Source organism: Manis javanica, chromosome 15, assembly GCF_040802235.1.
Source record: "Manis javanica isolate MJ-LG chromosome 15, MJ_LKY, whole genome shotgun sequence".
Taxonomy (NCBI): Eukaryota; Metazoa; Chordata; class Mammalia; order Pholidota; family Manidae; genus Manis; species Manis javanica.
The window spans coordinates 85,602,321-85,617,199 of NC_133170.1; the positions used below are offsets into that span (position 1 = coordinate 85,602,321).

General features: G+C 58.4%; 2 protein-coding genes across 2 annotated transcripts; both read right to left on the minus strand.

Moving 5' to 3' along the window:
* Window positions 1-4,115: 4,115 nt before the first annotated feature.
* Window positions 4,116-6,186, minus strand: SDF2L1 (stromal cell derived factor 2 like 1). The gene is made up of 3 exons (XM_017641761.2): window positions 5,951-6,186; window positions 5,382-5,578; window positions 4,116-4,520 (listed from the first exon to the last, which is right to left on the minus strand). Exons 1-3 carry the CDS (start codon window positions 6,135-6,137, stop codon window positions 4,239-4,241), a joined length of 666 nt encoding a protein of 221 aa, XP_017497250.1. The 5' UTR covers window positions 6,138-6,186; the 3' UTR covers window positions 4,116-4,238.
* Window positions 6,187-10,167: 3,981 nt separating this feature from the next.
* CCDC116 (coiled-coil domain containing 116) lies at window positions 10,168-13,343 on the minus strand. The gene is given in 8 exon segments (XM_073222414.1): window positions 10,168-11,021; window positions 12,118-12,155; window positions 12,158-12,298; window positions 12,301-12,429; window positions 12,432-12,655; window positions 12,657-12,745; window positions 12,859-13,012; window positions 13,084-13,343. Coding segments are annotated over 8 exon segments (1,692 nt in total). The 3' UTR covers window positions 10,168-10,364.
* Window positions 13,344-14,879: the final 1,536 nt, after the last annotated feature.

The following is a 14,879-nucleotide window of genomic DNA, read 5'->3' on the forward strand; positions in this document are numbered from 1 at the left end:
GGTGTGGAAAGATACGCTCAAACCAGAGCTTTTCTGAATCCTGAGCCTCTGCGCCTGCACGTATCCAGCCAAGACCCAGATGGAGAGCTTGTGGGATGATTGCCCAAGCCTGCATTCACCTAATGCTCTAATGGAGGGTCCAGCCCAGCTCTGCACCTGCACTTAACTGCTGGGAAGTGTAAGGCAGCAAAACTACCTTCCCCAGGCGCTGTGGGTGGGCTAGGCCTGACCGATGCCCTTTCATCATTGCACTGCTTCCCAGCAGCCCACAGTAGTGCAACAGGGAAAGAGTGTCAGGCAGACCTTCCAGCGCCTCTCCTGGTGGTCTGTAGGGTTCTGAGACCTGGAATGCAGGCGTACTGGGGTGGGGCCTGTGCCGGGAGGAAGGGTGCCCTCTGACCTCAGAGGCCCAGGCCTGGCCAGTTCTCAAGTTTCCATGGAGAAGGGAGTGAGCTGGGCAAGTGGGGGAGGCCAGCAGGCCCAGAGGGCCTGCTGGGCCTGGCGAGGAGAGGAAGGTGTGGGGGAGGGGGTCCCCAAGGCTGGTTCCAGATGCTTTGACAATATCATTGCACTGCTTCTCAGAGCACAGTAGTGCAACCTAGTCAGAGCACCTGCAGCCAGCAGGGGGGACACTCCCGCCGCCCCTTATACACGCAAGGCGGGAAGCTCAACTGTGGGTGGGTGGGTGGGGCTAGAGGCCCAGTCCTGGGCATCAGGGTGTGGAGGAGGATTTCAGCAGGGCTGCAGTCCTCAGGGTCTTCAGGACCCCAGGGCACCCGGACCTTCCTCAGCACGCTCCAGACTGGGGTGGGAGCGAGACCCCAGACTGAGGAGTAGCTCCCACCCCAAAGCAGGAGCAGACAGGGGAGGAGGCGCCCACACAAAGGAGAAGGCCCCGCGTTCCACCTCAGTCCGAAGCCCACTCGCGCCCCGGGTGGGAGTGGGTACAGCCCCACGACCCTGTGCCCTCACCCGGCCCGCGGGGTCCGGGAGAAGGGTGGCCCCACTCCAGACGACGCCCGCGTGGTAGCTCAGGCCCCTTCCCTGGCCCCTGGACCGCAACTTGGGCTCCGCATTCTGTCCTAAAAGATTCTCTGCTCGGTGGTCCAGCGAGGAGCAGAGGAACGGGGGAGGCCTCCCGCCCTTCTGGAGTCCCCTGCCCGGAGAGGGCGCCCGGGCTCCGGGCTGCGCCCCTCCACACAGTCCCGTGGGGTGGGGCCGCCCGCCCGCGCCCCCCATCTGGGACCCTGCTACTCACGCGGCGGGACACCCCTTCAGCCCCGAACCAGCGCAGGACGCGGAGGCTTAGCGGGAGATCAGTCCTGTAGGTCATTCGCCCCTATCGTCCCCACCAGGACGACCCCGCACCTCGTGGCGCCCTCTCTCCCGCCGGCTCCATCTTTAACCCGCTGACAGTCGGCGCGGCTCGGCCACCGCCTCCTTAGCATAACGCCGCGCTCATTGGCCAGCGCCGGCGCGGAGCTTCACCTCCCTCGTGCCTATTGGCTGAGACAAAAAAGATTTCAAAATAGCCTTCGGGTTCCTATTGGCCTGACGCTCGCCTAATCTCCTGCCCCGTGGTTTTAACAATGAGTTCTACAAACACTTTCTCCCCATTCATAACTTATCAAAAGGAACTTTGCCCGCCTTTTCGCAGCTCCAGCCTCCGCGAGTTTTCCAGCGTGGCTGGCAAGAGCTCTAGGAAGCCCCGTGGTCGGCGCCAGCAGCGAGGCTGATCGCACTGGAGAGGGGGGGCTGTCAAGCCCACCGTGGAGCAGGGCCGCAAGTTGCCTCGTTTTGTGTGCTGACTTCGCTCCCTGAGCCTCTCCCAAACGGGATATTCGGCTGTGGTGCGCTTTCTGGACGGGGTAGCCCTCCGCCCTACCGAACTCCATTTCATTGTCCGGCTTGACCCAAGTGGGATTTGCCCGAAGCCTCCCGGGTCGGCCTGGTCTGCAGAGAACGTGCCCTTGAGCCCATGGAGCCTTGTGGATCTGTGGGAAGTACAAGGAAGGGATGTTGGCTTGGGTTCCTCTGTGACTGCGATCCATTTTGTGAATAAGCATTCATTAAGTGCCTGCCCTCGGCTGACAGCCGGGCAGGATACAGACCACCTGGCCCTCACATAGTTGGGTGTGTGTTCGTTGTATGTTTAGGCTACTGTACATCTGGCACCCCTCCTGTTTCTTCCTTAGTCCAATGGCTGAGAGCAAATATTTTTGAGACAGGCAAACATGGATTTGAATCTTCACGAACCTCTTTTGTAAAATTAAGACGATAACCAGGAGCAAATGAGATGCTGTGTAAATGCTGGCCCAGCGCCCAGTACTTAATGTTCAGTAAATGAGCTCTGCTGCCACTGCAGTTTTAAGTTTTGGTCTTGTCCTGCATTCTGCCTGGAGCCGTCTTACCTGCTCCCACAGCTTCTGCCTTGGTTTCCCAAGGAGTCTTACATGCTTGCCCTGTCTATTTCTGCTCTAAATTAACACTCCTCACTTAGGTGTGTGTGGTAGTAGGGAGGTAATGGAGGCCCAAGTGGACTCTTGCAGCCATGGGTGGACCAGAGGAGTGCCCCTTGGATATGCAGAGTGTGGCCCACACTGCTGGTGCCCTGCCCACATCCCAGAGCACTCACCTCCACGGAGGATGCTCCCTGTAAGTACCGTGGCTCTGCCTGAGGGCTTTATTCTGGCTGCAGCCCTCAGGGACATTTCCCAGTGCACAGGGCAAGGGCTGCAGAGTGATGCTCCCACCTTCCCAGCAGCCCTCAGTCAATGAAGGGAGATACTTTGGTTGGATAAGTACCCCCACCAACTTGGCCCGTGGTTGGGATAGCTTCCATGCATGTTCTACCCTAGGTCCCAGAGCTCCCCAGCGGGATTAGGCTCCAGTAGCCCACAGGAGGAACTCGCTCAGTAATGCAAACTCCACCAGTTGTCTGCCTTCTCCCACCATGGTCTCATTCCTCTGGCTCAGTGTTTTCTGGGATTGCCTTCCAATAATCGACTGGCATTCCAACCCTGTCTCAGGTCAGGTGAGTGATGGGAGAGGAGTGTAGACTTACAGACAATGCTTAAGAGGTTTGTCAGTGGAGGGATCAATGTTTGAGCAGAGCAGGAGCTCATGGGGGAGAGGGTGTGGGGTTAAGGACCCAGGGCCTGCACACAGCCCTTCTCCCCTCAGGCCTCACAATCTGCTAGAGCTTTCACCCACCCCAATAAGGTAAATTGACTTCTCAAATGTAAGGTGCTCTGCCCACACTTCTCCAAGACCCTTCTAACCACTTGCTACCTCCAGCCTCTTCTTGGGCTTATCCTGTTCAGGAAAGCGGCCCCACTTGGGCCAAGTTAGCAAGTCCAGGCAGCCTGTAGTCTCCATTATAACCTCTAGAGGTCACCCACACACCAGCAAAATTAACCTACCTTCCCTGATTAGGGCCCTCATTTTTTCTTGTTCCTGCTTTGAAGTTGCAATGATTTGCCACCCAAATTGTTCCCCTTCTTCTAGGAAGCCTTACCAGATCTCTGCATGTAGCAGTTCCCAGCGGCTACCTTCTCCCTTGTGATATCTTTTGAAGTTTTGTTATCTCCTTGGGACCTTGGAAGATTTTAATGGAGGCCTGAGATGCCACACGCCTGGGCAGGCTGTGGGTGTGGGGTGCCATTTGCACCAGGACTGAAGGAAGCTGTCATGCTAACTTCCAGCAGATGGGTAATATCCTGGCCTGGTGCTTGAGCATAGGCAAGTGTCAAGACTGCCATAACTGCTAGGGGAGGGGTGCCAGGAGAATGGGGGGCCCCATCCCAGCTGGCAGGGAGTAGGACTCCCACTCCTCCTGAGGCCCTGGCCCTGGCCCCAGGCCTTACCAGAAAGGTTCATGAAGGTCTTGGGCTGGAAAACTGGGGTTACTTGCCATCAGACTAAAGGAGAAGGGGACTCTAGTCACCCACAGCAGTGACTGAGTGCACAGAAGATCATTAAAAAGGTTTGAATGGCTTCAGCTGTCAAGTTGTGCTGAAGACAAAGGTTTTGACCGAGGAAGAGATGGTAAACTGGGCCATGGTAAACACAGCCCATGGAGGGCTGTGAACCCCCAGGCTCACAGTAAAACACAATCACAGACCAACATTCTTTAATCACAAAGGCACTTGAGAACCCCTACAAACCCAAAGTCTCCACCAAGAGTAGCCCAGCAGATGCCCCACACCCTGCTGCCCTCCGTCCACCCAGCCAGGTGCTCAGAGTTCATCATGACCTGCAGAGGGATCCATGCTGGGCTTGATGAAGATGCCTTCCATGGCCTTCCACGTATTGTGCATGTTGGCGCTGGGCATGCCGTGCACCTCATGTTGCCCACGAATGGGGCTTCCATACTGCTCTCCCGTAATCGACAGGAACACAGAGGTGCCCACGTGCTGGAAGCGCACAGCAGCCTCCCTTGCCCAGTGCTGCCCTGAGCAGCGCACTGTCCACAGGTCCAGGTCGTCACCCTCACCGTCTTCCCCAAAGGCACTAACCTCCTAGGGGTGAGGAGGTGGAGAACGGGTCACCACAGAGGGCACACTGAGTCCCCTAAGGTCACTTGCTTGGCAGAAGCACTCACACTCAGGATACTGGGCCTTGGGTCTTTCTTTGAGCCTCTGCTTCCACGGCTGCAAAATGGACCACCACGACCCCCACCCCGGACACCCAGCAGGCCCTCCCCAACAAGGGTTCTTCTAACGCACATGCCTCACCTCATCTCTCTGGGAGATAACCACTGGCCCCCACAGAGCTAAGGCCTCCTCCTCTCTCCTCCACATTTCCCCGTCCTAACCCCTCTGACCCTCACTCAGCATAAAGGTCAACCCCTCAGGCTGTCAAGTCAAGGTCTCTATCTCATAATTTTTCTTCTGAGAACTCCCCAAAAGCACCACTCCACACCCTCCCTCATCAGCAACCCCCTCCCCCCACCCAGTTCCAGTGAACTCCAAGCACAAGCTCTTCCCCAGCCCACTGTCTCCCCTCTGTGGCCTGGAGGACTCCTACTCATCCTTCTAGACCCAGCCTGAGTCCCTCCTCTCCACTGGAATTCCCCACTCCCCACACCAAAGGCCGGGCAGATCCCTCTCCGGTGTCCAGCTGGCCCCCAGAAGAGAAACTGTTCAGCCAGATCTCTCTTCTCTGTCTCTGTTCGGGGCCAAGAGCTCCTAGGCGCGGGACCCCAACCAAGTCACCTCTGTGTCTCAAGAAGGGGCGCTCAGTAAACACTTCTGAACTGAAATTCCAATTTCACAGAGCAAGCTGAGACTTAGAGCAGGCGAGAGGAAGGGCTGAGGCTCTGTCCCCGGCCCCTCGTACACACACCAGGAGCCTCTCCTGGGGCTGGGAAGGGGGCTCACCTGGTTGCTGGACAGCGGCGACGGGAAGTGGTGCGTGTGCAGGTTCTTGCCGGTGAGCACGTGCGTCAGCCGCACCGCCTGCCCGCAGCGCACCGGGGACCCGCGCGGACACCCGCTCTCCGAGCCGCCGCGGATCCGCCAGTAGCTATTGGCGTCGTCAGATGACTCCACGCCTGTCACCGACTGTTGGCCGCTGCCTGAGGGGCGACAGCCCACCCCGGGGTCTAGCTCAATCCCGGAACTCCCCACCCTTAGCCGGAAGCCATAAAGTTTCCCGGACAACCTCGACCCTGGGACCCAAACGACTCACCTCCAGCCCCCCTACCCCCCGGCTAAAGGCTCCATGCCTCTCCGCTCCCGGACTACCCTCCTCGCCCCGATATCCCGACGATTCCCTCAAACCGCCGGTCCTTGTCCCCCTCGATCCCCCAACAACTCCAGTCCCCCAGCCCGGCTCCCCGATGATTCCCACACTCCTGGCCCGAAGATCCCCCACGACCACCCCGCCTTCAAACTCCCTGCCCCGGGTCCCGCCCCCTGGCGGTGCTCCAGTCCACTGCCCCGCGCACCAGATCCGTATTTGATGTCGTGCGAGTGCAGCCGCACCCTGTGCTGCGTGTTGAACAGTTTCAGCACCGACCCGCAGGTCACGAGCTCCACGCCGGGCTTGGCGGCACGGCTGCCCGCCGCCAAGAGCGCCAGCAGCAGTCCCAGCTGCGCCAGTCCAGCGGCTCGGCCGCAGACCGCGCTCCACATCGCCCCGGCAGGGCTCCGACAGCTCAGGTGCTGGGGCAGTTTCCGTCTCCGCCACCGGCCAATCCGGTTTAACAGAGCCCGTCGCGGCAGCCAATCACCGGCCCTTACGGCGCTCCATTGGGCCGGCCGAGAAGGGACCCGCCCTCAGCTTTCAAGAGCAGAGGACGGGAGGGGCTGGAGACACGAAGACGGTTTTGATTGGTCCACGCTTCCGAAGACTCACCAATGAGTGCCAAGAGAAAGTTGATGCTGCGCCAAGTGACGTGAGAGCCTCCAGGGGAGGCTGCAGGTGACGGTGTGCCACCCAGGGGCTGCTGGGCCCCTGGACACCTGGCTTAGGATCCAAAGACCCTGCAGGCACGGGTTCACGAAGCCCCTTGATGCCAAATCTCCGGGCTCTCAATCATGGTCACTCCCTGGTACCCTGGGTTCACAGCTTGTAGGATCTTGAGGTTGCTCGACCACTAGATTTTTGTGGTCACAAAGTCGACGGATCTCAGTAATCTATCACCTGGTCCTTCAGTCCGTGGTCCCCGAAATTAATTAAATCCTCAGTCACCCAGTCATGGCCCCCTCTCTAACATGGGTCATCTCAGTCCCTGGACTCTGGCTTTTCTGAATTCCCTTGGCCACACACGGGCTCTTTTCATGGCAGAATCTCATGGTCACTAGGCCCTTGGGAAGCAGAGGGCAGCAGGGAGCTGTGCTGTCCATAGGCAGCTTCTCACCAGAAAGCCCCAAAGCTGTCTTAAGAAACCAGAACCCAGAAACCAGGTGACTGAGAGCGCCAAGCCTGGGTGACTGTGCATCCCAGGTTTCCGTCACGAATGTGTCTCAGTCTCACTGCTTTCTGAGAGGACTGTAGGCTCAGTCTTCAAGGGGGAAAAACTTACACCACCGTTTATTTATTTATTCATGGAACATACTTATGTTGACTGCATTGCAGGCCCTGTGCTGGGAGCTGCAGGGGAACTGGCTCTGGGCTCCATTACACAATAGGCTGACTACCCATGCACGTGGGGCACTTGCAAACAGGCAGAAAAGTTTAATTAAATCATTCATTTACATTCAGAAAATCCAGAGTAGAGTCATTTTAATTACAGCACCATGTTATTTTGGGTTTTTCATGTTTGCTATTGTTTTTATTTTGAATTACATCTGGGATAAGGTACCTCGTTCTTTTCAGTGCTTAAAGTGTCTAAATTGCTAATGGCTGGCTCTAGAATACACAGACCCTGCTCTTGAGGGGCCTCCACTCCCCCAGAGTGGATGGGCTAGAACACAATCTGGGAAGCAATGGATGTGTCATGTCCTCTTGGACATACCAACAAACATCTCAAACTTAATGTGTCAAAAGCAGAATTCCTGTTCTCCTCCAAACTGCTCCTACCCCAGGCTTCCAAGTAATGCCACCTCCATTGACCTCAGTTCAGCACCAAACTTGGGATTCTCTGAGTCCTCTCTTTATCCCACTCCTCACACCTAATGCAATGCATCTTGATGGCTGTTAACTCCAAAACAGATTGTGAAGCATCTCTCCTGTATCCCTATCAAGCCTGTATCCCACCCTAATCAAGCCACCCCTTTTCCCGTCCAAGTATCTAGCACTGCCTCCTGACAGATCTTCCTACTTCTCAGGCCCTTCCAAGACATTCTCCACACGGGAAAGTGATTAATGTATCAAATCATGCCAGCCATATGCAGAAAGCTTCCAATGGCTTCCCACTGCATATAGGACCAGAGGATGGTGGGAAGCAGCAGGCAATCTCTCTGACAGGCAGAGACAGGAGTCCAAGCATAACAGAGACCCCCGAACTGGAGCAGGAGAAGCCAATGTGGCTCTCCCTCACCTCCTGTGGCCTCATGGCCTCTCCTAGATGTTCCCTTTTCCTGCATCCCCCTGCAGACCACCTTCCCCAGATCACCCTGTGGGCAGATGCTTGGGGCCCTTTATGGATGCCACTCCAGGGTCCTCCACTTCCTGGCCACAGTCTGTCTTCAGTTTCAGATTCTCAGAAGATAGTCCAATCTGCTGCACTTGGTTCCAGGAAGTGCTCAAGCTGCAGTCAGCTATGGGGGCAGGAGAAGTGTTAGCTAGTCTCCAAATACAGCTACCAACAATTCCTCCACCCTAGAGGCACAAGCAGCTCCTCTCATCAAGACTTGGAGTCCATTTCCCCTCCCCTTGTATCTGAGCAAGCATTGCAATTCGCTTTGACCAAAAGGATGTCGCAGACGTGCTGTTTCAGGGCTTCTGAGCACAAGCCACAGGAATGGGGGAGTTCTTGCTCCGTCCCTCTAGGAGGCCAGCCCGTGCACCATGCTGTCAGGAAGGGCAGGCTAGACACCTAAATGGTTAGGGGCCACATGGAGAGAGACCCTGGAGGGGGAGAGTCTATGTAGGATGTTCCAGCCTCAGCCTAGCCCCCAGCTGAAAGCAGCCACGTGGGCAGCACACCACTGTCAAATGAACTGGTCAAGACCCAGCATCGTGACGGATGATCACTTTGTTCATAGCCACTTCAGTCTTGGAGTGGTTTGCTACACAGCAACAGATACCTGGAACAGGAGCGAAGATTAGACGCCTCTAGCACAGTGGTCTCTAAAGGGCCATCCCAGGGACATTCCCTACACGTGTGCCTCTGAGACGGGGGTGGGGTGGGGGTGGGGTGTTCTCTTCTCTCTTGGGGACCTGGCGGTGGGATGGGGGAGCCAGGGAGAATCACAGCTGGTGTCTCTCAGAGCCTTAAGGCTCCCCTCTCAGCTCTTTTCTGTCAACAGGATTTCTTGCCTCTCTGAAGAGGGGTGAAAGATGTTTGCGCCACAACATGCATACTTGTCTTCAGCAGTCAGTGAAAACTGACCCAGAATCCCTGGGAGAGAACTTGACTGGCCTAGTGTGGGATAGAGATGTGCCAATAGGGCCAGTCAATGGTGGCCAAGTGGTATAGCAATAAGGTACAAAGATGGCTGTCATGGCTTCACATTGCCACATGACAGTGGCTAGTGGGTGGCCTCAGAAAATGACCTTATGAGCTGAACACATACCTTAAAAGATCCTTGCCACAAGAATTCTGTTGAAAAATGGGTCCCTGACCTTAGGACCCAGGTCTCTTTGGCTGGCTCTGGAGCACGTCCTCCTCCCCACATTGCAGGGCATGGATGTGGTGTGGAAGGACCTCCCTGCCTGGCTCCAGAGGAAGCTCTATAGTAGCTCTGTCTTCACATGTGGGCCACCGAGCATGGGCAGACTGCATCTAGCAGTCTTGGCCTCTGTGGCCCTTGGGCAGGCTCCAGGGAGAGGCATGAGACACCTACCAAGCTTCCTGCAATAGCACAATGGCATCCAGCAGGGCAAGGCAGAATGGAGCATCTTCATGTCCTCTCAGGCATAGGGGCAGGGTGGTGGGTGAAGGCTGGCTGCTCCCTGAGAGGAGGGTGCTGAGCCGGTGGCACAGGAAGACCAGAAGCCCCAGGAGAACCACGGAGCTGAGACCCTCCAGTCACAGCATGAGCCATGTCCACAGACCTTTCTAGAGAGACTGCCCTGCCTGGGGCGCACTGCTGGAGGGGCAGTCATGTGGCCAGCCTGGGACACCCATCTACAGCTTGACAGACCAGCAGCCTGCACATGACCTGGCACTGAGCCTCCAATTCAGGAGTTGGAGGTGGGAAATCCAGTTAGGAAGATAGCTGCAGGAGCATTAGGACAGGGTGGATGCACGGTCCTGGGGGGAACGGGCGGGTGTGTGCGGCATGTCAAAGGGAGGAGGGAGCTGCCCTGGCAGAGGAAGAGGTCCCCAGAAGCAGAGGCTGATGCCCAGGGGCTGGCAGGGAGAGGGACCAGGTGTCCTAAGAGGCTTGAAGAGCCAGGAAGATGCAGACTGGAGCAAAGAAGAGCCGTGAGCAGGGACTAGTGTCCAAGCAGAGCCTGTGAGGCCACAAAGCTCAGAGCACGAGCAGCTGTCATGAAGGCTGGGTGTGGCCAGGCCTGGCTCAGGGCTCACAGGTCCAGACAAGAGAACCGTGCTCCATCAACACAAGCTTTATTTCCCCCGTTGGCGCCCCTGAGAGGCGCGTCTGAGCATCTCGTGGGCATTCAGACCATTCTGACTTTTGCTTGGGGCAGGCGTCCAGTGCGCAGCGATCCGACGGAGCGGGAGGAGCAGCAGGGAGTTGAGCACCCGGTGCCACTTGTGGGGCGCCTCCTGGGGGGTTCACTGTGGCCTACATCTGCCGAGCGGCCGACCTTCGCTGCCACTTGAGGCTCGGGAGGGCCCTGGGGCTCATCCTCAGCCTCGTCCGCGTGCAGCGCTTCCTGAAATGGACTGGAGCCAGCGCTGGTGACAGGCAGCGTGGGGTGCTTGGGCTTCCCTGGGCTGGTGGGCTCCTGCTCCACTCAGAGGAGAGGCAGGGCTCTGCGGCCTTGGCTTGATCCTCCCAGGTGGCTGCTGGGGGCAGCATGGAGAGGGACTCGGGGCTGTGACAGATGGTGCTGTGGTGGGAGGCCTGGTGGGAGGTGTCGCTCAGCTGGAACGTGGACCGCGCCACCTGGCAGGAGGCCCAGTGGACCCGCTTGGCCTCCTCCAGGTTGCACAGCAGGCAGTTCCAGTTGATCTCCGAGGACAGGGAGATGCGGGAGCCCTTCAGCTTCCTGAAGCCCAGAAAGAGGTCCATGAGTGTCTCAGTGACAGGGAAGGAAATGAAGCCCAGGTTCCTGGTGAGGTTCTTCTCAAACCCGTACTTGCAGATGAGCAAGGAGATGGCCTGCTCCATCAGACCGCTGACGAGCTCCTCGTACCAGGGGCTGGAGAGGTGGGACATGGTGGACTCGGAGGAGATGGAGGGCAGTGGCTTCCTCCTCATGAACTTGTAACTGGGGCTCTGTGTGGCAGCCAGGGAGGGAAAGGGAGATATGTCATGCCACTCCTGCCACCCTCGGGTGCCCCACACACCCAAAACACCCTCCAATCACCCACATGGATGCCACACTGGTCACACAAAGGGTACAGCCTTGCCACATCTGCTCTGCTGTCCCGATCAGCAGCGAAGCACACTTCCTGTCCATTGGCCAGCCCTCCCACTTCTCACACATCGTCTCACTGGGCACACCAGTCAGGCCTAGGGCAAGGCTTGTGACCTCACCACAGTGTCAGCCTAGCTGGAGCCTGGACTATCCAGGCTCTGGCAGGATTTTGCACAGGCCAAGAGTCAGAGGAAAGAAGCATGTCTGCACCTTGATCGGTGAAATGGGTGTTGGGGGTTGCGCTGGGGGACCCACGAGGGGGAGGCCACCTGCACCTCCTCCATGCCCTTCCTGAGCAGTTGCCTCTCAGCACTGCAGACATGTGGGAGAGTCCTAGCCCAGGCAGAGCAGCAGAGGGAGCTGGGAACAGGACCCTCCCCATATGGGACGGCCTCCAAGATTCACGTGCAAATGTTCAAAGGTGCCCAGAACGAAAAATAGCCTTTATTCATCTTTGACAGTATTCCTCTTGCAGTAGCTAGGCTGGGATTTCTGGTTCCTCATCAGCTTGTCTCATGCTCAGGTGTTTTCCACAAAACTCGGGCCACTGCCCAGGACAGTGGCTACTAGGAGCGGTGGCTGAAGGAGCCCTTCCCCTGCATTCACATCCCTGATCCCTGCAGCCCTGCCTTTGAGGAGATCATTTCCAGATATGGTGCAGAGTGAGATGGGGGGTACTTCTTACCAGAGAGGTGAGTGGTGAGAACACAGGGTGGTAGGCGGAGGGAGGGCAGTGGGAGGTGAGAGCTGTGACCTGGGAGGTGAGTTGGGCCTGGCTGGAGGGCACTCCACTGCAATCCTGGGCAGGGTGAGGTGCAGGCTCCGCCAGGGCAGGGCCCACTAGCTGGAGCTCAGGGGCCCAGAAGCAGGTATTCTCTGGACTTTAGGGTCCTGGTCAGGCACCTTCTGACTGGGGTGGGCTGAGGGGACCTTGAGCTCTTCCGTGGATGTCACCTTGGGCCTGAATCTGGTGGCCACTTGGACACTAGACAGGGGGAACCACCTTCCTTGGGCTTGCCCCGCGCTCTGCGCCTGATGCTCCTTCTGTGCTCCATGTTAGGGCTGGAGGCTGTGATGGGAAGCCAATCACAGGGCTCTTCCCCCTCAGCGGTGTGGCGGGCTTGAAGCCCTGAGAGTTCAAAGAGTCAGCCTCTGTGGTGGCTGGGAAGAGAGGGCAGCCATTCCCACGGCAGGTGCCACTGAGTTTATCCACGGCCTGGCTGACCGCGCTCTGCAGGGCCGGGAAGAGACGGGGCTCGGCCAGGAGTCCAGGGTTTGGTGCCTGCGCCCTGATCGGTGAAATGGGTGTCGGGGACTGCGCTGGGGCGAACAGTAGCTTGGCAGGTCAAAGGATGCGGGATGCCTCAGCAAGGACCTGAGCTCCTTGTTGAACTCTCTCTTGAGGAAGGTCAGCTCTGGCTCTCCAGGCCCCAGCTCTGACACCTGGGGCGTGTTGGAGCATGAGCCCAGAAGGCCTGAGAACCAGGACAAGCTGCTCCGGAGTCCACTGGCTGTTGGCCTGACTGCCCAGTGAGTCCCACAGCAGGGAGTCCCTCTGGGAGCAGGGCTGACCCAGGCCTTTCTGCAGAGAGAGGGGGGCTTTCAGGGACGTCCAGGAGCAGTCAAGCCGGGCTAGCCCTGGGCTCTGGTCTGGGGCCCATCCCACCCACCCTTGGCCATGGCCCCAGATCTCACCCCTCTGTTCTCCAGACACATCAGTTGTTTGAGGTTCTTCTCCAGCAAGAGTTTGTCCCTCGTGGGCAACAGTGAACCCTAACTGTGGGTGCCCAGGTGGCTGTGGGAGTCCAGCCAGTCAGCTGTGAAGCTGCTCTGGGAGGGGGATGTGGAGCTGGAGCAGGATGGGTAGTTGTTGGGGTGCCTGATACAGAGGCTGGGCCTGGCACGTGCCCACCACCCCACCCTGGGCCTGCACCACGGGGTCCTGCACCTTCACCAGGGGCACCCCGCCCTGTCTTCATGGTGGCCATGAGCTCAGTTGCCTCCTCCACCACAGTCTGCAGGCTGTCCAGCACCTGGCCCTTGGCAAGGAAATCCAGGGAGCTACTAAAGGACTGAGGGCCCCTTCGGTGTCGGCGGTGGCCTCCAGGCCCTGAGCTGCCTGTGGGTGGGTATGGCGATGGTGGGTGTGGTGTGTGGCCCAGCTTGGAGGCTTGTCCCATTTCCGGCAACAGTGGCTTCTTAGATGGCTGCACCTGAGCAGGCAGGTATGTCACAGGGGGCAGGGATGTCCCACAGGAGGAGGGGTCCCTAGGGGTCCTCCTGAAGCTGGGTGGGAAGTGGACAGTGGAAGAAACTATGTTTTGGAGTCAGATAGCCCTGGATTTGGGCAAGATGGCCCCTCTTGAGGTCTGGTTCCTCTTCTGCAGAGTGGGTATCTATTTGGGGTACCCTGATTCTTCCCTGATGTGTGCATTTCACATATACAAGACGTGGCCAGGGAGCCTGGAAGCCCACTTCTGGCCTCACACAGGACATGAGTGGGCAGTCACAAAAGCCCTGTGTCCCACAGAAGTGTCTCATCTCTCTGTAGAGAATGTCAGCCCTGTCTCACCGCTGGACTGACACAGACCCCCTGTGTTCCTGAGCCCTGAGCACCCCATGTCCACTTCCACAGCTTGAGCCCTAGGCCCTGAGTGGACTCCATGCTCCCTGCTCTGGGGTCCCAGTCCACCAAGACCCTCCAGGCCACTGGAGGTCGGGACACGGGCAATGAAGTTGAGGGTGACTATAACCCAGCAGGGTGTCAGGGGCACTGTCAAGGTGATAAGGATGCCACTAAGAGGCCTAGAGAGGCGGTCAGTAGAAAGTGAGTCGGGCGGCTGCCGTTGGGCGCTGGAGCAGGTGGGGAACATGTTGGGGACCTCAGACTGAGGGCCCTGTGGGATACTTACCCGGGCCATGGACACCGTGTGACCCCACCTCATCGTCTGCCCAGTACCCCGAGGGGTGGCGGCCGCTGGTCACGGGTGGCTTGGCCTGCCGCCTGCCTCCTCACTCTCCTGTTCCGCAGTTCAGCCACGGATTCCTCTCTGCGCCAAGCAGGGATATGGCATGAGGGTCCCCCAGTTCTCCATGGGTCCGATCCCCCCTCCGTCCATCAGCCACTGCATCAGCAGCCCCGAGGGCCGCGGGTCCCTCAGTCCCTGCACCCACGTTCTTTACTGGTCCAGCCCCTCCTCTCCTCAGCTCCTGCGAGTCTGTGCGCCGTCTGTGTCAGAGTCGTGGGCAGTGGGGTCCCTGAGGACGTCCACATCCTGTCTCAGACCCTCTCTGGCCCTCCCACCCTTCCGCCTCCCAGACCGCGGTGCCCTGGAGTCTGCCCCTGGCCAGAGCTGACTCGCTCACCAGAGTCTCGCGCCTCGCGCAGGCACCAGTCACTGTGCCCGGCACCTGCTGCAGACCGCGCCTCTGCGCTTGGGTGCCCCTCGGCGGCCCATCGTTCATTTATTTGCATGCAGCGTCCTGATTGGCTCGCAACGAGATGCCCCGCCTTCCAACTACCGACTCAATGGATGGGGCAGGGCCTATATTGGCTCCTCCCTCTTAGCCGGGCTTTGCCCCAACCCATATTCGCGGTTGGAGCTCGGGAGCAAGGGACCACGGCTGACTCGTTCCGCCCCGCCAGGGGAAGCCCGGAGGCTGAGGCTCGGATCCGCCATCCTGCCCCGAGAGAAGCCTAAGGGACAAAGCCACGA